The sequence below is a fragment of the Cynoglossus semilaevis genome, chromosome 5, assembly GCF_000523025.1.
Source record: "Cynoglossus semilaevis isolate Cse_v1.0 chromosome 5, Cse_v1.0, whole genome shotgun sequence".
In the NCBI taxonomy this organism is placed as follows: Eukaryota; Metazoa; Chordata; class Actinopteri; order Pleuronectiformes; family Cynoglossidae; genus Cynoglossus; species Cynoglossus semilaevis.
Window position 1 is genome coordinate 2,471,675 of NC_024311.1, and position 25,850 is coordinate 2,497,524.

At 40.5% G+C, this 25,850-nt stretch overlaps 1 protein-coding gene across 6 annotated transcripts in view; it reads right to left on the reverse strand.

The window, feature by feature from the left end:
• pcdh9 (protocadherin 9) overlaps nt 1-16,089 on the reverse strand; it is a 189,564-nt gene extending 173,475 nt beyond the window's left edge. For 4 of the 6 annotated variants that reach the window (XM_008309924.3, XM_017032446.2, XM_008309923.3 and 1 more), the window contains exons 1-2: nt 14,875-16,088; nt 10,837-13,975 (exon numbers count right to left, since the gene is read on the reverse strand). In XM_008309924.3, coding sequence (XP_008308146.1) covers nt 10,837-13,872 — 3,036 coding nt within the window. In that variant the 5' untranslated portion in view covers nt 13,873-13,975; nt 14,875-16,088. Of the gene's footprint in view, nt 1-10,836; nt 14,325-14,874 lie in introns of those variants that run through there. The other 2 variants (XM_025055406.1, XM_025055405.1) reach the window with 2 other exon arrangements.
• Nucleotides 16,090-25,850: the final 9,761 nt, after the last annotated feature.

Genomic DNA, 25,850 nt, shown 5'->3' on the forward strand with positions numbered 1-25,850 from the left:
AAAAAGAAGAATAAAAACAGCCATCACTGGCATCAATAAATGCACGTTTCCTAACTGCTTTTATTTTTTGATACAAATAATCAAATCATTAATAAGGAAAAATGTGCAAAAGTAAAACCATCTACAGTGCTCACCTGTGCTGGGTGAGGCGAGGTGAGGCGACACAAGCCAGGATGTTGAAGCCTCCAGAAACGCATGCTGGGCGTTGAGAATCTTTAGGTGCTTCGGTGAAAGGAGAATATTTTTCCAGTGTGTGTGGAAAAAAAAAACAACAACAACAACACGTGTGTCTACTGTGTGGTACAGCAACAACGGTGGACGGTGGGATTATCTTAAAAGTCAGTTTGCATCAGTTCCCAATCTCTTCAGATGAATGCACGTACTGTACTCCTCTGTGTATAACTGTGTATGTGACAAATCAATCAAACAAAACTTTAGTATCTTACCTCATATATATATATAATTATATATGTATGTATATATATAAGACTAAGTCTGTATCACAGCATCAATAACTTCCTATTAATTTGCCTCTTTAGTCATGTTACAATTTTAAATAACTGAGAGATCTTAGCATGTATGGCCACTCAAGGGCTCCCAATCAATCACTTTCAACGGCTTGTTACGCAGACGAGAGTGTAATGGTTATGCATAATAAAACAAAGGCTGCTTCTACTGTGGTACTGAGTGGTTTTGGTTTAACTTTAAGGAAGGTGAGATATCTGATCTCTATCCATCTATCTGAAAAAAAAACTAAAAAAAAATGTTAGTGTTACAGTGTAACTGTGAACATGAGACACCTCTTTTCCCGGCACAAAAAAAGGTTACTGATTGAATCCCACTGGAGCAGAAAACCTTTGTATGTGTTGTTTAAATATTCTCTCCACATACTGTATACTTTGCTCCTCCCTAGATACTCCAGTGTTACCTACACTACAAAGGTATGCAGATCAGAGATTAGGCATCAAAGTGAGTCTGACTGGTGGTTTGTCTGAGTGCAGGGCCTGTGATGAACTGCTGACCTGCTCAGGGTCGCCTACACATTTTGTTCAGTCATTAGCTGGGATTTTGATGGTCAATGAGCTTTTAGCACAAAGGTTGCTCAGGGATGACGAAGTTTATCAAGCCTCGAAAGACATGCAGCCTGGTGCTTAACTGGGCTTTTGTGGAGGTATTTTCCATGGTTATTTTAGCTTTGTTGAAACAGACGTTTTTCATAGAGTATCTGCAATCAGTTGGTTTTCTCTGTATTTGCTATTATATTCAAAATTTTGGAAGAAATGCTAAGTAAAGACGTGAGGATGACAATGGAACACCTAGCATTAGCTAAGTGATTTACTTAGCATTAGCACGTGGATGAGCTTATGTCTGTAACTATGTTGGATGTTAGTGATCATTAATTTGCTAAGACGGTATATCCATTAATTGCACTGTCCATCCATTTATATTGGCTAGGCTACGCACATCATTTGCAAACACTGCAGCCAAACAGTTTTGTTTCACGAAAAACCTCAAATTTGGAGATACATTTTAGTTAGCATTTTTTTCTTGACATCTTTCCATAATAATAATTCCATCATTTGGATTAACACATGGAATCTACTATTCCATCTGCTATTGTCTTCCTGTTTCAGCAATATGCAGAAAAAATGTCAATTTGTCCCGATTAATCATGATTAGTTGCTGTACATTACAGACAGGTTAATCGTGATTATGATCGTTAATCTTCTATCGCTCGAAAGTCAAGATTTTTACGGAATTATCTATACTTTTCTAGACATTTTTGCTGATGCAAAAGTATCTGTAGAAGTTTATTTGACACATATGTCATGCAATTACACTACTTTTGTTTACATTATGTCCAACATGGAGGTCCTTTTCTCCCACAAGGCAACAGCCGAACGTTTTAAGCAAGGTTTTACATTTCAGAGAGTGAGTGCACCCACCTCTTTTTAAAAAATTGACCATGTGGATACGGTCAAATTCTTAAAGCCTATATTTATTTATTTACTCATCCTACTTTTCTGCCCCATCCTCCCTTAAATGCAGACTAAGCTCGGCTCATGCTTTTCGGAGTGGCCAGATTAAGCTGAGTGAGGTCTGAGTTTCCACAGATATGTTGTTGTAGCGCTGCGAAATCCACACTCTTCTCCTCCCCGCGCCGTCAAAAATGATGAGAGATGACACTTTTGCACATCTTAAAATGAAAGGCTGCAGATTAGCAAATACAAAATGTGCAACTTCAGATTTTCAGTTCTTACGCCGTTAACACTGCGGTGTCACCGACAACTCCACGGCCATATAAAAGGGGGGTAGGGGAGGGAATACATTTCTATTGCTTTTTTATATATTTGTTATTTTCAAGATTCAGCAAATGTAGAAATATCACTTTTCTATTTCTGTATCTTCAGCTGTATCAGAGATTTCTCATTTTTGACCAGCTTCATACAGAATGGCCATTTTACAAGATTAAGTTTGTTATTGTATTATGTATAAATATGCTGTACATATATTTTAACTTCAGGTGCCTGGTATTAAAATCTGTACCAATTAACAACTCGACATGGACAGACGATGTGAGATCAATCCTCAAACAGTCACAAAGACCACATGCAGAGATGGTGTGAAGATAGCAAGACTGCAGCCTTATAGAATTTTTTTTTTTTCCATGCATGCATTAACATAATCTGCCATGAGAAGGCTTTAGAGTAAAACCTCTCCAGCAGATTTTTTTTTTTTTTAAAGTACTGCAGCTCTACGCGCCTCGCCACGACATTATCGCAGAGCGCCAGGAATTCTTTTGTTGACTTCCCTCTAACTGTCACTCGCACAGGATGATGGAGATGCTCTCACTACACCGCAACACGTCTTGGCCCAAAACTGTCCAAAACCAAAGTGATCACATGTACATATGGAAAAAAGAAAATACAAGTAATGATTTGAGACAGAGTTTTGAGGGAGTTATGATTCATTTAAATACCAGGTGTGGACAGCCTTTCTGTTCAACTGGGATCAGATGACTCAGGGCATGAGATAACACCGAATCTAAAAAGGCACTAAAAAGACTGGACTCCATAAAAAAATGAAAACACACATTCAATCTCAGAAGCCTCATACTTGTATAAAAAAAAGCAATTTAAAAAAAGGTGTTTTGGTTCAAATGATTTTGAATGATGAATATCCCAGATATTTGTCATTTCAGTTCGATGTGAAGAGTTGCTGAGACTCAAACTAACAGGTTTCCCAGAGCACTTAGTTCCATCAAGAATGCATGTTGTTCATGGGGTTAACCTGTTAAACTGTTTAACCACTACAAAAATAAACCTTAAGTGACAGTGAGTCAGGGGGAAGTTGAATTTAATGACAGCCATTAGCAAAACGTCAGGCTGATGACAGGTGAAGTCTAGCACACGTGTCATGTCTTGTAAATCGTGGGATACTCAACCCCTGGTCCGTGGACCGGTACCGGTCCATAAATAATTTGCTACTAGGCCCCAGTGGGACATTTTTACTAATTTGCTTCATTCAGAGAGAGTCCACTCAGTATTTACTTCATTTAAAGGTAATCTGGCAATATTTAAAAAATAATGTCAGACTGGGACTGGAATAATAACAGAAGTCTAAAAAATGTTTTATTTTTCGAAAATGTAATGTTCCTTAATGATAATTCAACAACCGGTCCGCAGTAGCCATCATTACCGGCAGAATGGACCCTGGTTAAAAAAAGGTTTAGAGACTGCTGTTTCAAATGAGTCTAAAAAAAACAACTTTAATTTTGAGTGTTTGCAGATTATTACACCGCTCACACTTCAGTGACTTTGAGTGATTATTTACAAATAATTGCTTCTGACAAACTAGGAAATGGTGACTGCCTGGAATATGTATCAGCCAAAGGACTTGTTTATGAATATATTCTGAAGAACTTGTTTGGATGTCCAACACTTTCCAGTTTAAACATGTCTGTCCGACATTAACACCACAGGAGGACACCACGGAGGGAAATTAAAACAGGAACAAAATGTCACTTTCAAACATTTATTTTGAAATTATATAGGTGTATTAGCATTGTTCAAAGATGTTTTTTTTTCCTTTTTTTTAAGAAAGTTGAAATGCAGTAGATGCTCTGCAGTGTTTATTTCAGACATACTCACATGTTTAACATGAAAAAAGGGCAAATAAAAACAAAACAAACAAACAAAAAAATAAAACAGGTTCATTTTGTTCAGCACAGCACATTAGGCAAGATTACCAGGAGTTCAATGTACATGAAACACTGCAAATATACAAGAGAGATTTACATTGATGAGGGTTACAGAGTCTGGGTGAGTAAAGCAGTTAATGGCAGTCACATTTCAAGTCAAGTGTGGCCCTCTGCTCGGGGCGGTTTTGGCTGCCAACACCATTATCACAACTATTAGTTTAGACACGCACATGCTAGTGACTGAACAGCAGCCTGTGAGTCACTTGACACAACAAGCCAATGACAAGGACACGTCTCCCTCTGGGGTCGTCATGTCACAGCGTACAGTGCTGCTTTGGCCTTTTCTTAAAAAAATACAAATAAATATATAAATACTCATTGTGATGGAGTTGTTGGTCAAAGAAAGGAAGTGGAACAAGCAGAACGTAAAGCACCCTTAAATGCCACAAATGGTCAGAACACAAGGGTGATCACAGCTTCAGAGATTTACATTGTACATTACAGGACTGACCCCCCTAGTAAGATACTGTATGGGTGAGGCGTGGGCTGCAGACAGGGGAAGCAGGTGGTGAGGCCATGTGGAACGTGAAGAGGGCAGATGGGTTGTTGGGTTAAGGGCAGTCAAACAATTAAGCAGCATCATAACTTCGTTTTCTGTTACTTTATTATTTTGTAGACAAGTAAGCACTCAAGAAACATTTTCTTCCACCCTCTACTCTCTTTTTAACTTCAATCTTATAGCCCCATTGTGTCAATTTGCCGTCATGCAGTGTTTAAATAAATGCATTTAGCTAGTATGTCAACTTGATTGATTGCCTTAGAAAAATGGGAAATGTATTGTGGATTCATGAAAATGTGAAGTGATGACAGTCCAACAAAAGCCACAGTGACTTTGTTTTTTTTTTGTTTTGTGTGCAACACATTAATTTCCCAAAGCAAACGCCATGGAGATTGTGCATCAGTTTGCTCTAAGAAATTGCAGAAATGGATGATAAACCTGAAATGAATTGTTTGTCAGCCAGACGTGATTGACGAAAACAAATGGAGAAAGAAAGCAGAAAATAAATCACCGACACGCAGGGAAACACACATTTATACACACGAGGCTCTGTCGTCAACACAGCTGTATGGTACATGTGGAGACAGAATGTACGAGAATGATTTAGAGAGAAATGTTAGTGGGTTTAATGCTCACAAAAATCAAATGTTGTTCCTGGTAATTTGCCATATTCTGTGTTTTAGCAGTCAGGCCTTTGTCAGATACAGAAAAAAAAAATAAAAATAAAAAGGTAAAAAGTCTAAATTAGTAGCACTCTCTTTTTTTCTCAACAGTAGAACACAGCATAAATGAACTGCACAATTCAGCCAGTAGAGTGGTGCACAGCTTTGATTTATTTTGTTGTTTTGTGCAGACAAAACTGATCCCCCTGGGGCAATAATCTACTCTAGTAGAGCTCACAACCACTACCTTAGTATGGCCCACAATCCATTTCATTTCCTTCCGCCTACCGAGATTCAGAGACATGGCAAGTGTTTTTATTACAGAGATGTATTATTTCTGTAAAAAAAAAGCAAAACATTTAAAGTTTTGACTATCAGTTAATTCCTTATGCATTTCTCACTGTTAAGCCACCCCCTTGTGTATGATGTAAATAAAAAAACCTGGATTTTACAAAATACAGTCTTCATTCTCTAAAGCATAAAAAAAAATATTTTGCAGTCAACGAGATTATAAATACTGTCTTACAGAAACGATGCATCTATACGGCCTACAAAAAAGGATGTACGATCACAGTCACAACCATCACTGGCTGCTCTCCGTCGTCCTCTTCCATTCAGAACAAACCCTCGTGTCAGCACAAGCCAGAAGATATTGCAACAGACTTTCCCCCTCAGGTACAACATTGTCATAGTTCATTAATCTTCTCAAACTTCTCCCGCTGCCATCAGCCCCCGTACGTACTACTAATCCCCTTATTAATGTGGCAAATGAACCTGCACAAGAAGGACGACTCCCCCTAGGCTCAATAATTACAATGGTCTTTACAAACTTCTGTTTGCAAAGGGTGTCCATTCATTAAATGTCCCGACAAGACAGCTCCTGGAATATGACGATAAAGTTTCCCCGCTGTTCTCCAATCACCTGGCTCATCTCCCTCAATGCTACATGTGCTAAATGATTGATATGTTCCAAATTATCCATAGGGGCCCTGTTCACACCCCCAGACCTGGTATTCAAATCTGTCCCGTATGTGTCCTTGTAACCCTTTGTAATCTGGTCTGGCTTCAACTGAGCAGAATTCAAATACACAGATGCCATGTCTCCTTGGCAGAACAAATTGATTTTCTTTTTAATGAGCCTGTATAGTTGTCTTATACAGTATCAGTAGGGACGTGAGCATACTGTCTGTACACACCGACAGTACCCAATACGTAGGTCACACCTGACCGGTAGATCGCAACTGACCAGGAGATATCGAAATCAGAGCAAGTAGGTCAAGATTACAAAAATCTAGATGTCGTCCTACTGCAGTTAAGTAGCGACTATAAACGTATGAATGTGGTATTGCACCATGAAGATTCATGCAGTCATACGTAATACACTACCGCATACTCAAAGTAGAGATGACTCGATACAATGTTTTCATGTCTGATACTGGTACTGCAACTTGTATCGGTGTCTGCTGAAACCGATATCAGTCCATTACCTACTTTTCTCCTCCGGCAGCCCCTTGGGATGCCGTTATCGAGGTGATAGTGTCCCTGCTGACAGCATGTCGCGCAAAGTTAAGTTGATTATTTTGGCTTAGGTATTGGATCGATATTCTGATCTGATGAATTTTGACCAACATCGGACAGATACAGACCCCGATCGTTGGACTGAACCACCCCTTATATGAAGTATGCCCAGTATCCATGAATAAATGTATATTTTACATTCTATTATAGACACAGGGACAAAAAGAATCTGATCAGAAATGGATCTGAATAAGAGACACTCCATGACTTTGTTAATTAGAAATCATATAAAAACAATAATAATTACAAATGTTGCAGCAGTTGACCAAACACAGTAAGGTACAGTACAGAAGATAAATACAGAAAATGTGACTGCGTCAAGTGGTAGGGACTCAAGGACTCACTGTTTTGTGTCAACTGTTTGTTTCTCTACATTTATTTTTTTGTTTCTTTTTAAAAACCCAGAAGAATACCATTTTTTTTTTTTCGTTTCTTTTTAAAAACCCAGAAGAATACATGGAGTATTGCAGTATCAGAGCAGGGTATTATAGGGTGACATTCATTATTTTATAGTATTACCTCAACTCTCTTTCAAAAATGTGCGTATACTGCTTGTAGTCACACCATACTTAACATGCAGTTTGTTCTGTTGCCCTGACTTGGTCTCGAATTGGAACTGGGATGTACTTTACATCTTTTGTAGTTGTGGAAGCGAATGGCGAATGTATGACGTACGCCATTTTGAATGAATGTCCTTCCTACCACAAACACAGCGAGTCAACCTTCTGCTATCAATTCATAAGCTTTGGTGCAGCAGTTAAAGAAACAACATGCGATTGAGTAAAGATAAAAACGTGTTTAGCATGTGTTGACCATTAGCACCACTTTCTTAATTATCTTCTATACATTAAATATAGAAATGAATAGCTTTCTTTGAACCCATTATATGTTGCTTTTTTTGCCATGATGGTGATTAGTCCATGGTTTGCCCTGAGATACAATCTGAGTAAAACAGTTCATTTGTAGCCACTGGGCTTCCGTTATGCTGGAGAAACACATCTTAAATGAAAAACGAAAAAAGAAAAAAAAAAAAAGACAGATTGCACAATTTCTAATATTAAACGTGATTTTCTCGGATGCCCGTGTTACATTGTGAGAATAGGGCAGTGTTTTGATGCTTTTCTCCTTCAGTGTGTCAGCACTAATGTTGGTCCCTGGAGGGTAAATAATAACTGAACATGTTTGTGTGCGTTGGGAGGGGGTTAGTAATAGGATTACTCATATTGCTATCAGCAAAGTTGAAGATTTCTTTGAAGCTGAATCAACTCGACCACTTATTGGTCTGCACTGACACTTCATAGAGTGCTGACGCTTTAGTTCTCTCCACTGTGTTCTATGGAACACACTCCTTGATAGAGACAGCGGTGACATCTTCATGTTTTCTTGTTGTGCACCGCGTCATGCCTTGTACATGTTCCTCGGTTCCCTCTGTTTCCACGTTCATTGATTGATGCTGATGTTGCATACGGACGTGACTCTTGAGAACTGGAGCAGAATGGCTTTTTCGATTTCTCCCGGAGAAAGTCAATTATAAAAAGGTTTTTGACTCAGCTTTACACATCTCTCTTTTGTATGCCCCCTTTCAATTAACTACGTATTTCATATCAGCTGCGGGCAACAATGCATGATTGATGACTCTTTGTTACTCATAAGGCAACACTATGAGTCGAACATTTCTTCATTGCTCCTGACACACAGATACCTTTGTGATGCCTTCATTTTTTTTTTTTCTTCTTCTGCTTTTTGGCTGCAATCTTCGACAACCCACATTAAAAGACATTTCACGAATGGAATAAAGTTGTAAAAATGTAAATGCATTGGCTTTTTCTTTATCTTTGTGTATATAAAGAGTTCTTTAATAATGGAGTCCTTATCTTTCTTTCTTTCTTTTTTCCAAAGCACTGATACTCTGTGGGGAATATGATATGAAAATCCTCTGGTATTACCTTCGGAATGTTTAAGACCCGTTGAAAGATAGTTTTCATTGCGTGGGATTCTATTTCTAACTTGGAAAAATTCACAATAGTACTGACCCAAAATGAACTGCGAAGCTTTGATTTGACTATGTCTTAAAATATATAAGATAACTCTAAACAAACACTTTGTTTTAATATTTACACTATGGGAAAGTCCTTGGGCAAATAATAATAAATAAAATGTCAAGAATATTGATTATTGATATCAATCATGTGTGGAATTGTGGGATGACTGAACAAATCAATGAAGTTGTGCTTACACTATGGTGTCATATCTCACGTGTCCTCCTCTGGGGTTGCAATCTCTTGCACCGATGCCTTGCTCCCTTGCTCATTTCTCTCACATTCATTCTTCCTCTCTTTCTCTCTCTCTCTCTCTCTCTGGCCAACCACTCACACCAACACCTCCTCCCAGAACGCCCCCCCTCCCCTCCCCAAATGAATGCCTCTTTTGACTGCTACCTCTCTCATGGAAACACATTAAATCCATCCCCAGATGCAGTGACCCAGAGGTACGCATCGCCAGGAGTCGCACAGAGTCACCCTGGTAATTCCGCTCTCCTTTCCGGATAGTTCTTATCACTCAAATCTCTAACTGCCATTATCCATCTTCCCGGTGCAGCCTCTGCATCATTAGGCAGGAGTACTTCACTACGAACACCAACAACAGCAACAGCTTTCACTCCTTTCTTCTCGTCCCTTTGCATTTCTAAGTCCACTGCATGTTGGCGTTCTGCCAGGCTGTGGCATGCAGCCCAACACTGCCACCTAAAGGATCAGTACCACCACCCATCAGGTCTGCACCGCTGAAAATGCTCTCTCTTTGGTTCTCCCTCTTCCTCGGCAGTCCTCCTCTCCCTCTTTCTCTCTCGCTCTCTTTCTTCCTTCTTCTTCTTCCCTTTGTTTGTCCATTGGTGTCTCATTAAATTGGATCCGTGTGTTGCGTAGTGAAGCTTTATTAGCAGAAAAATTAATAAGGCTTTGATAAAAAATAAAAAAAAAAAAGAGCAGCATGGATTATGTTGGAAATTTGAGTCTAATTATTAGCTAATCCTTTTAGAATTAGATGTGTATCAAGTCCCAGACAAGCTTCACTCTCGCTAGTGTTCTGTGAGAGGAGGCTTTTAATTCGCACTCAGATGACGGAGCAAAGCCTACAGTGACATTCACAATGTCACCACAGCAGACTAATTATTGACTGTTGTTAATTGCTGCGTGTGCTCAGAAAGGTCGCCCGGTATAATGTGATATTAAAAAAATACACTAAAACAAAGGAAAAAAATAAAAAATAAATAAAAAACATGAACACACTGAGGAGTTTCATGGTGAGAGAGAGATAGAGAGGGAGAGGTGAAAAGTCGGGCCACGTTTTGGGACCAACGTGTGCAGCCTTTTGCTGTCGTGACAACGGACTGGTTGAGTAGATAGGCGAGAAAAAAATGTTTCTTTTACAAAAGTACATTAAGTCACACTTAGTATGGAGTTGGTACCAGTGGTTTACCAGGGTTCGACCTGGTGTCTGAATACACAGAATAAGGCAAGGCAGTCCACTAACTTGCATTTTGTTCTTTTAAATTAAATATGTATTAACGACAAAACATCAGTCTACAACGATGTCCCCAAATAAAGCATGGTTGTTCAGTCCTTTACCAAATCCACTGATAGGCTGTTCTTCAAGTGACATTTTCTCTTTTTATTTTACATTTGAGAAAAAGTGGAACTTGCTGAAGCAGTTTTTTTTTTTTTTTCCTTTTTTTTTGTCCCCAAGTAAAAGCGAGTCTAATCTAGACAGGCACTTCAGCACTGAGGAACACGGCAGTTATAGGCAGTACTTATAGACCAGTAAAAGTGTTCTTTTACCTGCTGTCTGGTGTGCATGGGGCCCTTGGTCTTGAAACCTCCTTGGGAGCTGCACTCTGAGGCACTGAAGTGGTCGGAGCTGGTGGAGGACCTCTTGGACAGGGTGTCACAGCCCCCGACAAATGTGTTATCCAAAGGCAGCTCTTGAATCACGTGATGCTTCTTAACCGAAACTGGTGTATCAGCCTTGACGTGGAAGGCTGATTGTGGTGACGCTGATTTATAGTGGCGGGCCAAGTCAGGACTGCTGGGTTTGAAGGTTGTGGTAGGCGTTGCGTTCCAATCAAAGCGTCCAATCCCTTGCTCCTCCATCTCGGTTGGTAAGCTGATGCTTCCATTGATTGGTTCATGGGCAGGATCGTCCGCTTTGTTACCCTCAATGGTGACAAAGTTGAGGAGGGAACTTTTGGGAGACTTCCGTTTCTTGCGCTTTTTCTTCTTGTTCTGCTTGTTCTCCGTGTTGGGTGACATCCACTCAGCTCCCTGCTTTTTTCTCTGTGCAGCCTTGAATCTGGACGCGTGGCGGCAGCGCAGGAGCACGGTCACAAAAATGACAACGATCACCACAAAGGCTCCAGTAACAAAGGCTATCATTATGGTCAAATAGTCCCCGCTTTGATAAGTCTCACTGCTTTCGCCGATGTTTCTGTCTATAGGGGTTTCCATGGTGCGTCGTATGAGATCATATATGAGGGTTGCGTTTCCCACGGTGTCATTGACGTAGAGAAACACCAGCACAAGAGTATGGAGGGATTTCGGATATCCCAGGTCACTGATATTGACCACTAATCGGTGCAAACCTATGTCAGTTACTGCTGGTTTTTCCTCCAGAGTGATGTTACCAGTGACTGGGTCAATTCTGAAGAGACCCTTGTTGTTTCCACTCACGATTGTGTATTTGAGCTCAGCGTTCATGCCTGTATCTCCATCCACAGCGAACACCTCTGCTACCACAGATCCTGGGATTGAGGAGAGGGGAACGAGCTTGAAAGAAGTGTTGGAGGGAGGATAGATGACGACGGGGGTGTTGTCATTCACATCGATGACATTGATGGTCACCTTGGCAGCTGAGGAGCAGGGAGGTCTGCCGCTGTCTACAGCCCTCACGTCGAAAGTGTAAGAGCTCTGTTGCTCTCTATCGAATGACACATTAGATTTGATTACACCGGAGTAAGGATCCAGGATGAAGTTCTCGTTGTCATTCAATATGGAGAGAGAAACTGCAGCATTTTCACCCGCATCTGAATCCGTGACAGTTATGACCCCCACTGTGCTGTATTTGGGAAGGTTCTCGGAGACAAAAAACTGAAAGTGGTTGTGCGTGAACTTAGGATTGTTGTCATTCTCATCCAGCACGGTCACAATCACAGCTGCCTGAGTTTGCAGTGGAGGGGTCCCATTATCTCTGGCTGTTACTGTGAAGAGGAACCTGTCCTGATCCTCCCGGTCAAAAACCCTGGATGCTGTCAGGACCCCTGTTTTGCGGTCCAGGTCAAAGAAAGATGCATTGGGTCCTAGCTGATAAACTATCTCTGCATTCTTCCCGCTGTCTTCATCCGTGGCGGTGAGAGTGGTGAGGAAGAGATCTCGTTTATTGTTTTCCATCACAGCCAGCTCAATAACTGGTTGAGTAAAAATAGGTGGGTTGTCATTCTCATCCTCCAGCCTCACTCGCACCAGAGCAGTCTGATTCAAGCTTGGTTTTCCAGAGTCTGAGGCTACAATTTTAAAATTGTACTCTTTGGTCCCTTCATAGTCGAGAAGTGCAGATGTTTCTAACAGATATTGGTTATCATACACAGCTTTGAGATGGAAGGGCACGTCCTTTTCTATGAAACAGATGACCTTGCCGTTTATGTCAGTGTCTTTGTCTGACACCGTGATGAGGGCTATCTTAGTGTTGATCGGATCCTTCTCCGAGAGGAAAACAGTCCCATTGATGGGACTGATTATGTATCTCAGGTCTATGTTCGGTGGGTTGTCATTAACATCAGTTACATTGATAGTAACAGTGGCTCTGGCAGGACTGGAACTGCCGTCACTGGCCAAAACAGAGAGCTTGTGAATGGCCGTTTCTTCTCTATCCAACGGCCTCTGCACTGTAATGAGACCAGATGTGGAGTTCAACGCAAAGAGTCTTTTGGTCGCAGGAGACACCTGTGTCCCAAACATGTAACGTATCTCTGCATTGGCTCCTATGTCTGCGTCTGTGGCCACGAGCTGCACCACAGACGTTCCGATAGCAGAGTTCTCCGGTATGTGCACTTCCATCTGGTTCTCCTTAAACACCGGCCTGTTGTCATTCACATCTGTGACTGTAACTTGTAAAATGGCAGTGCTGGATTTCTGTGGATTGCCACCGTCCTCCACTTTGATCTTCATCACATACGTGTCCTTCTGCTCTCTGTCCAGGTTCTGCTGCACAATGAGCTGGGGCCATTTCTCCCCCTCAGGCGTTTCCACTATGTCTAATCCAAAGGCGCTCTGCCCGTTGATCAGCTCATATTTGTGGACACTGTTGGGTCCAGTGTCTGGATCGGTGGCAGAGGGAATGGCAAAGCGACTGTTAATAAGTGTGTTCTCAGGGATGGAGATGTTGATCACGGGGGAGGGGAACATGGGCGCATTATCGTTTGTGTCTCTGACGATGATCTTGATCTTAATCAGCCTGAAGTAATCATTAGGCAGAATGACCACTTCTATTTCAAAGGAGCACTCGCTGTCCTCAAACGAGGGGCCGGGGCACAACTTCTCTCTGTCGATGCGGTTGGATGTAGTGAATATTTCACCGGTGCTGCTCAGGACGCGGACCAGAGGGTTATCTCCTGCCTTGGAGACGAGCCGGTACACAAGATTAGCACTCGTTCCAGTGGCGGCGTTCATGTGGGAAATGTTAAGGTCCTTTGGTATGTTTCCAATGAGGACATTCTCCTGCAGTTCCTCTCTAATGGGGTAGATCAGCTCCTGAGCTATGGAGGGATCTAACCATATGCAGGCAAGCAGCAAGCCCAACAGGTAATAGTCTTTTAGATCCATGGTACTTTGACTGGGCTCCCGGCGTGCTTCCTTCTTTCTATGCAGCTGTTGTTAGAGACAGTGACTTCTGAAATGTGATGAGAGAAATCCTTCACAGAGAAACCTATGAATACATAACAGAGTTTCTTTTCAGTCAACTTCACTGTGAACTGCGATTACACGCACAACCACCAGAAGCGGTCTGCTCTTTTGACCACTTTTATTTAATGCCCACAATATAAAAGTGACATTAATGAATAAATCAATGCAAGAGAATCTTCAATTTTTTTTTTTAGCCACCAATACACTGAGCCTGCGCATTCCCGTGCGTCCATGCAATTTGTTTTTCCACCTTAAATCCACAATGGTCAACAAATGTAATTCAAACTGTTTTATTCATTCATACACAACTGGTGAAATTTAAAGGTCAATGAGCTCTGTTGAAATTTAATTCAAATTGAGCAAATCAGACGTTTCCCTGTCTTACATACCTAAATCCACTCCAGCTAGAGAGTGGAGTGAGTCAGCTCATAGTCCCCACATCCAGTGAGCGTGCGCGCTTATTGGGGTAAAGAAATCCTTCTCAGTCAGATTTGGCTTTGAGTCCAAAGAGGAGAAAATAGCTCCGCGAGAGTAATCAGACTCTTGCACAGTTTTAAGGTGACATCAGCCGGACGCACAAAGTGAGGAGATAACAGGCTGTGTATGTCGCAGTTCCTATTCCCCCCCTGCTTAACTTCAGTAATGGACAGATAGTAATTGCGGCGATTGCGGTGATCAGCGGTTCTGCTCTTCAGCAGACAGCCAGGTGGTCAGTGGTTTGCGGTTTCTTCCATTAGAACTATTCCACAAATCAATGCTCATGTCTCCCTTCATGTTCCCGACAAAATCATCCATTCTTCCTCTCACTGCCCTTTATTATTCTTTCACCATCAATATTATTGTTATCATTCTTCTTATTATTACTATTATTACTATTATTATTATTATTATTATTAAATGAGTGTGTTTTTCTGCAGCTACCTGTTAAGGTGAAAGCTCCGGTGGGGTGAAGACAGAGAAAGACTCCCGAGTCTCATCATGTTTCAAGTTCACTGAGCTCCGTCAGCTGCCGCAGAACCAAGGTTAAAAGAACCATCAGGATGGATTTCCAAAAAAAAAAAGAAAAAGAAAAAAAGGTGTACTCTCTCAGATCCGATCCCAGTCCGCCGGTACTGGCACAAATTTGAAGAAAAAATGAAAAAGTGTTCAGACTAACAGCATCGCGCACGGTGTCTCTACTTCCCAGCGTGTGTGCCGTTTATCCTTGCGCTCTCACTCCCGGAGCTGAATATCTGGCACTAACTCTCTCTCTCTCCGTGAACCCACAGGAGGAGCGGTGAAGTGCGCCGATGTCCTCCTCCTCCTCCTCCTCCTCCTTCTGCTCCACCAACACCCCTCCGACCCTCGTCATTGGACACCGCCCCTCTCTTTCAGCGTCGTCGACGACCAGAGTCGTGACGCGATTGGCCTGAAAACGCGTCACTCAGCGCGGCTCGGGAGGGTTGAGACGCTGCGTGAAGATGCTGCAGAGAGAGAAACAGGTTTTATACAAAAACCCCGGGGCAACAGGAGGATGATGGAGGTTGATGATGGAAAAAAAAAAACAAAAAACAAAAACAAACTGCGCTTACTGCTCATGATCACATTGGACGTAAACGGTAATTAAAACCACAGAAGTAACAACTGTGCTGGTTTGGCACAGGTGCACAGAGAGCATTACCTGTTAGACAGTCAATTGGAAAAAAAAAGAAAAGAAAAAGAGTAAAATATCAACGCACTAAGAGACAACAGTTAAAGACATTTCATCTTATCATGTGCACATCTTATTTATATAGCACTGGGATGTTGCAACATTTCCACTGCCTCTAACTCAGCTCTAGTTCTGGTGGTGCACATCCGTGGAAAAGAATAACTTCCTCTTCACAGCTACTGAATCCTTTGTACTGCCAAGTCCTTTGTAGCAGCCACTTAGATTCGCTCTCTCCTCTCACAGAAGTCATTGTTTCAGATCCCCTGCTGCAGTCCACTAGAGTTGGCCATCCTCCTAGGTAACGTCCTTAACTGCTGCCCTGGTCATCAAGGCTGCCTCAGCATGTGGTGTGTGAGCTGTCTGCCATCACACCACTAAACTGTGTCTCCTTTAAAGTTTACCCCCTTCATTCTGGAGCTTTGCTGATCTGACAAGTATGTGAAGCGACTTTGGAAACCGCCCCAAACTGCACGTGGTTTTAGTTAATTCGTTTAAAAAAAAAAAAACACCCCACAACAACAACAACAAAATGTGTGTGTGTGTGAGAGAGAGAGAGAGAGAGTGTGCCAGACACATTATCCCAAAAATAATAAACACGTCAGGAGATGACATAAGGTAACAGGCAAACAGCAGGGTTGTAAAAATTGAAATCAGAGGCTTCACACGCAGCCATCATTTACACCCCCATTCAGTCATTACTTAATTTCAATGCTGTAGATAACCTTCAATTTCATCCACAGCCCCAGTGTCTGTGCTGCAGCTGCTGAGAAGGGGAAGGACTGTGGCTGTGGAGCACCGAGGCAGACTACCCTGCCACGGTGAACACTGCCATCTTGAGGTGGATCTTCACAAACGTTTCACCCTTGCTGCATCTGGCATCTTCAAGTTCTGATAATGCATAAATCAACTGCACTTTTTTTTTTTTTTTTAAATATACCAGGACTAAAAATATGGCTCGCAGCTGTGTGAGAGACAGGGCCGAGAAAAAGGTGGTGATACGTTGTGTTGGCAAACTGTGAAGATAGTGATGCTAAGGTGAAGATTACAACACCGTCGAGGGTGAGAAAGAGATGGCAGCAGATGACTCCTGAGAGAATGGCTTTTTGCAATGGTCAGCAGTCCATTAGCCAGGGTGACCTGCTGGCTTGACTCCCCTGCTCCTGGACTCCTTTGCTGAGAGAGCAACGTGATCTGTCACTTCAGTTTAATCCCTGACACACGGATGGGAAAGATAAAGTGACAACATATCTGTGTATGGTGGCTGTGATGAAACATTTCTTGCTCTAGTGGCCTGCAGGAGTTATTAGGAGCTCATCACTTGCTTTTGCTTTCTCGGTGTGTTTGTGTGTGTGTGTGTGTGAGAGAGAGAGAGAGAGAAAGTTTTCTTGAGAAAAAGTAATGCTGTGTTATAGACACAGTATATAGGTAACGTTGCTGTAATTGGAAGTGTAGACAGAAAGTGCACCCTGAAGGCCCCTGAAGTATCAACATTTTATGAAGTTATTATTAAACACCCTGGTATTCGCCACCACCTTTCCCAAACCTGAACCTTTGTCATTATTATGATTGATGACAGCGTTTGGGAACTGGCTTTCTTTAAGTGCCGTTGGTTTCACGTAAGAACCTGAATCACGTTTAACACGGAGATCCATTTATATAATCAAAAATATTGCTCCGCTTAACACCTTCTCTCTGGGTTCACACCAGGTTATTAAAGCTCTGTCAAAAGCTGTGTGCATTCAACCAACTCCCGTGCCTACATGGACCCACAAAATCAGCATGACCGATGTGCCACGTCAGACCGATGGCAGAAGACGTTTAAAAACAACCGGGGGTGACAAGCTTTGTACTTCGACCCACTTTGCTAGATCACCAAATACTAACAAAGTACAGTGGGACCTCGTCGAGCAAATGTTTTGCTTCGAGATACGAGTAAAGACTCGAGATACGAGCACGCTTACAGACGCCGACGCTAGGTGGCCGTACGCATCTCCCGCGAGCCTTCCGTATTGTGTTTGCGTTATCTACGTGATTTTGTCTCTAGTTCTTCGTAATAGTGATGAGTCCTAAGAGAGTGAGTGGAGAGGATGGTAGTGAGAAGAAGAAACGCATGATGACCACGGAAATAAAGCATGAAATTGCCGATAAATATGAGCGCGGTGACCGCTAACGAAAGAATGCAAATCGAAAAGGGCAAAAAAAAAAAAATTTATAAAACTAATTAGTGGCTGGGTTTCTTTTCTTTTGAGGCAAAAGAATAAAAAATAAATTATAAAACTAATAAGGGGATGGATTCTTATTTTTCTGTTATTTCTTATGGGAAAACATCATTTGAGATACAAACACCTCGAGTTACGAGCTCATTCCTGGAACAGATTATGCTAGTATCTCGTCCATTACTACCATACTACGTCCATTTTTGAAACGTACTAATTCACTGTATTTTACCTCGTACTCGTCCATTACTACGTCCATTTTTGAAACGTACTAATAATAGATGGAGCTATTTACGGATTGTTTTAGCACCAGGTTATGTCTGTGGAACAATGAAACACCACTGGAAGTGATGCACTTGTTTCGACTAAAGGTCAGCGGTGCTGCCAGGTTACTATGAATGAATGTTGTTAATCACATCCCAGGACCTTTTCCAAGGTTTCACCCTGCAGCCATAGTTTGCATTGGCAGCAGTTTGGACATTTCTTACAGAGGATCTGTGACGTCAACAAAGATCACCAGATAAGTATTTTGGCACTGTCACATCTTTGTACCGTTTTGGACAGAATAATGTTGAGGCTTAAATTCTCATGTTTTACATGTAATGTAAGTAGGGCTTGCACCTCCTGGCTCACACTCCTCCACTTCTTAAGGGATCGGGGAACTACATTGGCCTCTGCATTTGCCAGGAAGCAACTCTGTTGCAGGAGTTTCTCTCCACTTTTCCAGACTCTCACTTTTGTCATTTACATAGACATTACCTGACACATTTTTATATATATCGACTCAGCAGGCAACATCACTGAGTCGAATTAGTAGCGTTGATGATGCAGCTGATTCGAGTGAGTGTGACCTTGAATTAGAAACCAGGTGGAAACAGAATGTGCGAGTCCAGCCACTTTATCGCTCTTAATTCCAAACGTACCCTGCGTCTTGTTTGTTATCTCCCTATTTAGTGTGTTTTGAAGTGACTGCAGCTAATGTTTCTGCCAGTCAAGATACTGACAAGTGATGAATAATGTAGTATGCTAATGTATGCTCTAGGTCTTGTGCTGCACTTCCTCCTCTCCCACATCGAAGGGAGAGCCTAAGGGAAGTGTCCAAACCTAAGGCTTTATGATTCCCCATATACCAGGTGCAGTCAATCACGCTGCTCACCTTGGTTTGATTCTCACACTGACTTATTGACTTGTTCGTGCCGTTGAATTGGCTTCATGAATAATACAAGGAACAAATATATTTATCTTTCATGTCCATTAAAGTACAAGGTCAAACAGGTAATTTATGTAGTTTCTAACTTAAACAAGGTCTGAGGCTGGCTGGAGAATTTAAACAGCCTGTGTCACCACTTTATTGCCGTTGCTCGGGCAGAGAGCAGTAACCTGAAGACGAATCAAGAACCGCTATGTGTCGTCTCACTGACTCTCTAAAAAACTTTTATTTCTTTAAAAAAAGAAAAAAGAAAGAAAGAAAGAAAACACATGCATAGGAGCTCCACAGCTTTTGGTACCTTGATTAGGTCTCCAGTGACGAGGGGCTAAAGGTCAGATGCACCACAGCAGTGGTCAGTGGTGGCTGTTTAGAGCGGATCAGAGAAATATTCAGACCAGTTGTAGGCTGATACAAATATCTAATATCGCTAATTTTAAAATGGTCGCACTTGTCAACAAGACCGGCGAAATTCACCAGGAGAGACAACGATTTTAGATAAACATTCTGAAGCAGTGAGGATCAGAGAAATATTCAGACTACTGTAGTTGTAGGCTGATACAAATATCTAATGTCGCTATTTTTAAAATGATTTCACCCATCAACAAAACCGGAGACACAGATTTTAGATAAACATTCTGAAGCAGTGATCATCAACTGTTGGCTCGTGGGCCCAATCCAGCCCAAAGAATAGTCCAATTTGGTCCGTGACTGGAATCCAATGTGAGGATCAAATATATCATGTGTTCAAAAATGCCTTCAGTTTTGTAGTAAAATAACAATATATAAACATTACATACATACAAACAAATACTAATTAGACAAAAAAAAAATTGAAAATTCTGGCCCTTGGACAATAGTTGGTGACCTCTGTTCCTAAAGTTAAATGTTATTTCATGTGCAGTATCAAAAAAAAAATTAGACAAAATCTTCTGTTCCACGGATTGAACCTCACTCCAGAGCTTTGCCAACCTAAGAAAGAACATCTAGCCGTAGCCTGGTATGTCTTGAGCCTTTGGTGCACTAATATTACTAACTTCTACATCACAATATTATTATGTGAACCTTGTGACCGGTCATTTTAGTAATTCCATCTAACAAGTGTAGAAGTAGGAAACTAGGATCATCAAGAAAGTTTCTTATAGTTTCTTCTTTCCACCGACCTGATTTTTCTTCTTTCTGTTTCAGGCTTTAGGATCTGTGTTTTTATGTTGTTGTTATTTACTGCTGTATTGCTATATACTGTACGGCATACTGTATGTACAATTGTCCCAGGGCTGGTTTTTCATCTGCAGAGCTCCGTGAGCTCTGACCAAAAACCAAAAATTACACTTTTAACCTCAAATATAGTTTGCTAAACCAATTCTTATTTTTCAATTTCAAGTTTTAGTATTATAAAATATTTTACATATATTAACAATTACAATTGCCCAGAAGTTCCTCATACTTCACATTTCGATGTTCTAACCATCAACACGGCTTCCAGCTATAATTTCCGAAGAGCTCTTTTTAGGTGAAAACACATCCAAATAATTACAGTAAAGCTGCAGAAGCCTTTCTACTCACACCATTTCAGTTATTTTCTGAAAGTTCTTTGTGCAGAGAAGAAAACTTAAGGTGTGAAGTTTCCTGAGATTTCACACAATACCAGCTCTTTGAAACACCACAAACCGTCTCAATCATGTGCTGTGCTTACACATTATACAAAACTAAAAAAAAAAAAATGAGTTGATACTTACTTCAAAATTATATTCTACTCTCTTTATAGTGCACATGTTTCAAAATAAGGCCTGGGGACCAAATTTGGCTCGCAGGGTAATTATATTTGGCCCAAATGTGTACTAGAGTTGGCCCTCCAGTATAAAGCCCCTGTATACTGGCAGAATTTGTAGTATTGGGGGTGTATGTTCTATATTATAGCCCATACATTTTTTTTTTTTTCGTTGTTGGCCTGTGAAAAACAAGATTTACATTAAAAAGGAACTCAAAAGGCTTTAGATAAAGAAACATAATAAGAAACAAATACTACTGCTGTGTGTCTTATTTTAAATTTAATTTTTCATGTGTTGTATAATATTAAGCTTTGGTCGTTCCAGATTCGGTGGTTACACAAAACTAAAGTTTGTTTCCATGTGAAAAAAAAGAATTACATTACAGATCTGGAGGGAAGGGAAAACATTCAATTTTTCAATAAATATTAAGTTTGGCCCACGACTTTGTCCCAATTTTTAATTTTGGCCCACTGTGGATTTGAGTTTGACACTAAATGCGACTACACATTTTTCAATTATCCTACTGTTATAATCTTTCCCAGGGTCATGGGGGAGGTGGGGCCAATCCCTGCTGTCACCAAGAGTGGGTGGAGTACACTTCAGTCAGAGAAGTCACATTAACACTTTTCATCTATCTTTGGACTCACTTACACCTTATGACATACAGGCTGACTGCACCTGTTGTTCTGTTTGTTATAGAGTTATTTTTAGAGCTGTTCTAAGTTTGATTTTGTGTCAACAATTAAACCAAATGCTCAATCTGAATAAATTTGGACCTTTGTAGGAAAGTCAAGCGCCTGAAAAAAAAAACTATATCATCATATTCACCATATGAAAAGACCATTGTTTACCACTGTAGATTGAACCAGTGATCTTATTGTAATAAAGCTCTGTTTTTCAACCTCTGGGTCGCAACCCCACGCAGGGTCACCTGATATACGTATCTAGTGATTCATAAAAAAAATTGTATTGATGAAAAAAGTTTATCAACTAACCATTATTATTTTTTTGAAATTATGATTAAAACACCACAAACAATATCAAAGAACTGCAACCCTTCACTCTCATGGCTATAAATCCACACATAAGATGCAGTAATAAAAACATCCGAGCTGGAGCTGGAAAATAAAATGTGTACTACTCTGGCTACACTGCATTTGGAACACAGTATAACAAACTTGATCAAAATCTCATTCAAAAAAAAAAAAAAAAGAGTCTCTGGGAGAAGGGAAATTCATGATGTTCAAATGGGGTTACAAGCCAAACCTCAGGACTAAATTATTATTTCATTGTCCACGTTTGTTATTCTGGGCGTCTTCGCTGCCAGTCTTTTTGACTAAATCATTTCTCTGAAGTACTTTTGGCCAAACTGGAAAAGTACCCGTTTTGCGTGGGAAAAAAAAAAAGAAACTTTGGACACACTGGTTTTTACTTGTTTTTGTTAATTGCTTCACAGAGCCACTGCGAGTGCTGATGAAAATTTGGCCTTTTCCCTTAAAACTGTGTGACTTCTCTCAGGAGTGGTAATGACCCAGTGGATAATTGGCATGGCACATGCTATGAATACTAATCAGAGCCTTTAATCAGGCATATTCCAGCTTGAAAGTTTTGGATTTGTAGCAGTAACGAAATTGGACCGAAATGTGTCTTATTTCTTAAAGTGTTATTGCAGTTTAATCAAACGGGGACTGATGTCGTATATCTTAACAAGGAGTTACAGGGTATTTAATCGAATCATTCGCGAAGCTTTATCGCTGTAGGCTTTTAAAGTACAATACAAATGATTCCTCAAGGAAATTGATTTATTTTTTTCCCCTTAATTCCCAATGTAGACAAAAACTGTCAGTTTGAAGGTTGTATAAGAATGTAACAGATCTTTATCAAACGTCAGGGTCGTCTCCCTTCATAAAAGTCCTGTAATGACAGGTGATGTACCGGGTAAATAAGAGTTTTAACATCCTCAAAGTGCAGGGTGTCCTTTGCACGACATTCTCCATTCTGTCTCCCTTCTTTCTTTCTCCCCACCCAACCCCTGACTGTAATTTGCTCTCTCGCTCATGGATCCTCATCTCTCCTCTCCTCTCCTCTCATTTTTGTTCTTTTTCCTGACACATTTGAATCACATATCACTTTCCAGACTGTGTTCTGAAAAAGGTCAAACATTCTTTTCCCCTTTCCCTTTTTCTCGCTGTTGTGAAAGGAAGGAGAAGATCCATTTCAGCCAGAGCAGCCTGTCTGTGGTGGCTGAAAGGTGAGCAAGATCCTTCCACGAAGTTCCACCCAACGATTTTTGGAGTTTTTAAAAATACCAATCTCTCCCGTGACCTCGTCAGCTAGATTTCAGAAGTGTTAATTATGACTCAGTCAGTCTTTGTGACAAAAAATACCATGTAGTCAGACCAATGAGTCAAACGTCCGTTTGTCAGCATTAATCATTATGCAGCAGGGGTCCTCAACCCCCGGTCTATGGACCGCTGCCGGTCCGTAGGACATTTGGTAACGCAGTGAAAAAATGTACTTCAGTTTTACTAATCAACTTGATTCAAAAAGAATCTGGTCATATCCCTTTACTTTTTTTTGGCAATATTTCAAAACAAAAGGTCATTCAGACTCTGATACTTAATAAAGTCTAAAAGATCTTTTATTTTGAAAATTTAATGATCTGTCAATGATAGTGTGGTATTACCGGTCTGATACCAATACTTGGTACAAAGAAGGTGGCTGATGTACAGGCCTAACAACTTCATGTTAACTTATAGTAATCAATTGTAATTTTCACTGGAACCACAGCTTTCATTTATTTCACATAATGTTAAAATAATTACCTTTTAAAAATGACCGCTGACCCTGAGCAGATGATCGGTATTTGTTCCATCTCAGTTTTTTTTTAGTAATCATTTAATCATAAATCATCTTGTCATGTCTGTATATAAAAAATATTAATAAAAAAAACAATGGTTCCACGTTCTCTGCTGTTGGATGTTTTTGCAAAGATTTTCTGACAAAGGAGAATCCATAAACCTGTAGAGGAAGTCACAAATTAAATTACAGTAAAGAGCTCAAGGCTCTGCTGTTTTTTTTTGTTTTGTTTTTTTTTTTTCTGTACACAGTGGTGTCAAGAACAATATCTTGTTTCCAAATGAAAATACCAGAGTGACAATAATCACTCAGCCAGGACAGAATGACTAAGAAGAATCTAACATACAGTGGTAGTCGTCAACTCTGAGTCGTGGCTGAGCCACTGTCCTCCAGGTTTTTATTCTTTTCAGCAGCAGCGGGAGTCTTCATGTAGACTGTAAATGAGTATTTATCCTCTGAATAAGGTGAATGAATGGTAATTAATACACTAAAAACAAAAAAACACCCAGAAATCATTTTTTTGAACACTTTGACTGGAGTGACCCAACATTGACCCTGTCCCTGAGTTTCTTTGTGTTTGTAATGATCTAGTATTCCAATCTAAAAAAAAGTTTTCTTTTTGTTTGTAATGATCTAGTATTCCAATCTTTGTTTTTTGTTTTTTTTAATTTTGGTGGTAATTGGAACCCTGTAATAACTACGAGAAAAAGAGAAAAAAATCACAAGAATAACAACATTGTATCTATGTTTTATTAAATCGGGACAAGTAAGAGCTTTGTTTTCTGCTAGTTCAGTCAAATTCACGTTTAATGTTTGACTCGCTGACCTTTTCCTGTAACAGGACAGATCAGATGTTTGGTTCTTATTCAAGACAAAGTGGAGGTAGGCTGTAAAACGCATTTAAGGAAAAAAAAAAAAGAAAATTCGTGATGTCAAAAAAACGTTGGAAACTGTCCACAGATGTCTTTGTACCAGATCTTTTAATGAAAAAAGTACAGGCCAGAAATCCGTGAAGTCAAAAAAACGTTGGAAACTGTCCACAGATGTCTTTGTACCAGATCTTTTAATGAAAAAAGTACAGGCATATGACTGGATTCTCTTTGAATGAAGTAAATTATTAATACTGAAGTACATTTTTTTATTGTGTCCCACTGCGGCCCGGTACCTAATAACCTACGGACCAGCACCGGTCCCCAGACCAGTGGTTGGGACCCCTGCTTTACAGCCATATTCCTTTCCACCTCCTTTTGTGTGTTGAAGTGTGCAAAGTTTGTTGCCGTAGATTGGCGAGGTAAATAAAAGCTATTATTGAATAGCCAAAGCTGAACTGCAGTAATTTGCAGCCTGTCGTATTAACCTCTGAGTGTTTGATCAGAATTCCCTGTAGCTGGAGATGTTTTCTGACATGCGGTTCTTCTGACATTTGCAGACAAGTGCAAAAATAATTACAGAGGAATAGTGCCATGACAACAGCTGACAACAGCACTTTCCTTCAAGAGCACGTTTAATGCCTTAAGCCACTGCTTGCTGCAGGATGCTGTGTTCCATTCTTACACACGTCTACCTGCTAGATTTCAATTTTTTTACCCCCCCAATTTGAGGGAGACGGTGTGAAATGTTAAAACGTCAGAAATGTACCGTACAACCACCAGCTCTCACTTCCTACTAGTGTACAGTCTGTGCATTTTTTAAAAAATATGGTAACAGCTTGAGATATAGTACGAGCGTCCCGACATATTTCGAGATACGAGCAAGCCTTCGAGCAAATTTTTGCTTTGAGATATATGAGTAAAGATTTGAGATGCGAGCACGCTTGAGTCTTCAGTATTGTGTTTTTATCTACGTGATTTTCTCTCTATTTTGTGCATTACTCTTCGTAATAGTGATGAGTCCTAAGAGGGTGAGAGGTAAGGATGGTAGTGAGAAGAAGATACGACTAATGACCATAGAAAAAAAGCATGAAATTGTCAATAAAAATGAAAAAGAAAGAATACAAATCGAAAAAAGCAAAAAATAAAAAAAATAGAAATAAAAAAACCTAAGGTGTTATTAAGTTTGTGTAAGTTACATAGTGTAGAATCAAGTGTCTACATATGGGCCAACCCCCTCCTCCTCCCCCCCCCCCCCCCCCCCCCCCCCCCCCCACCCCCCCC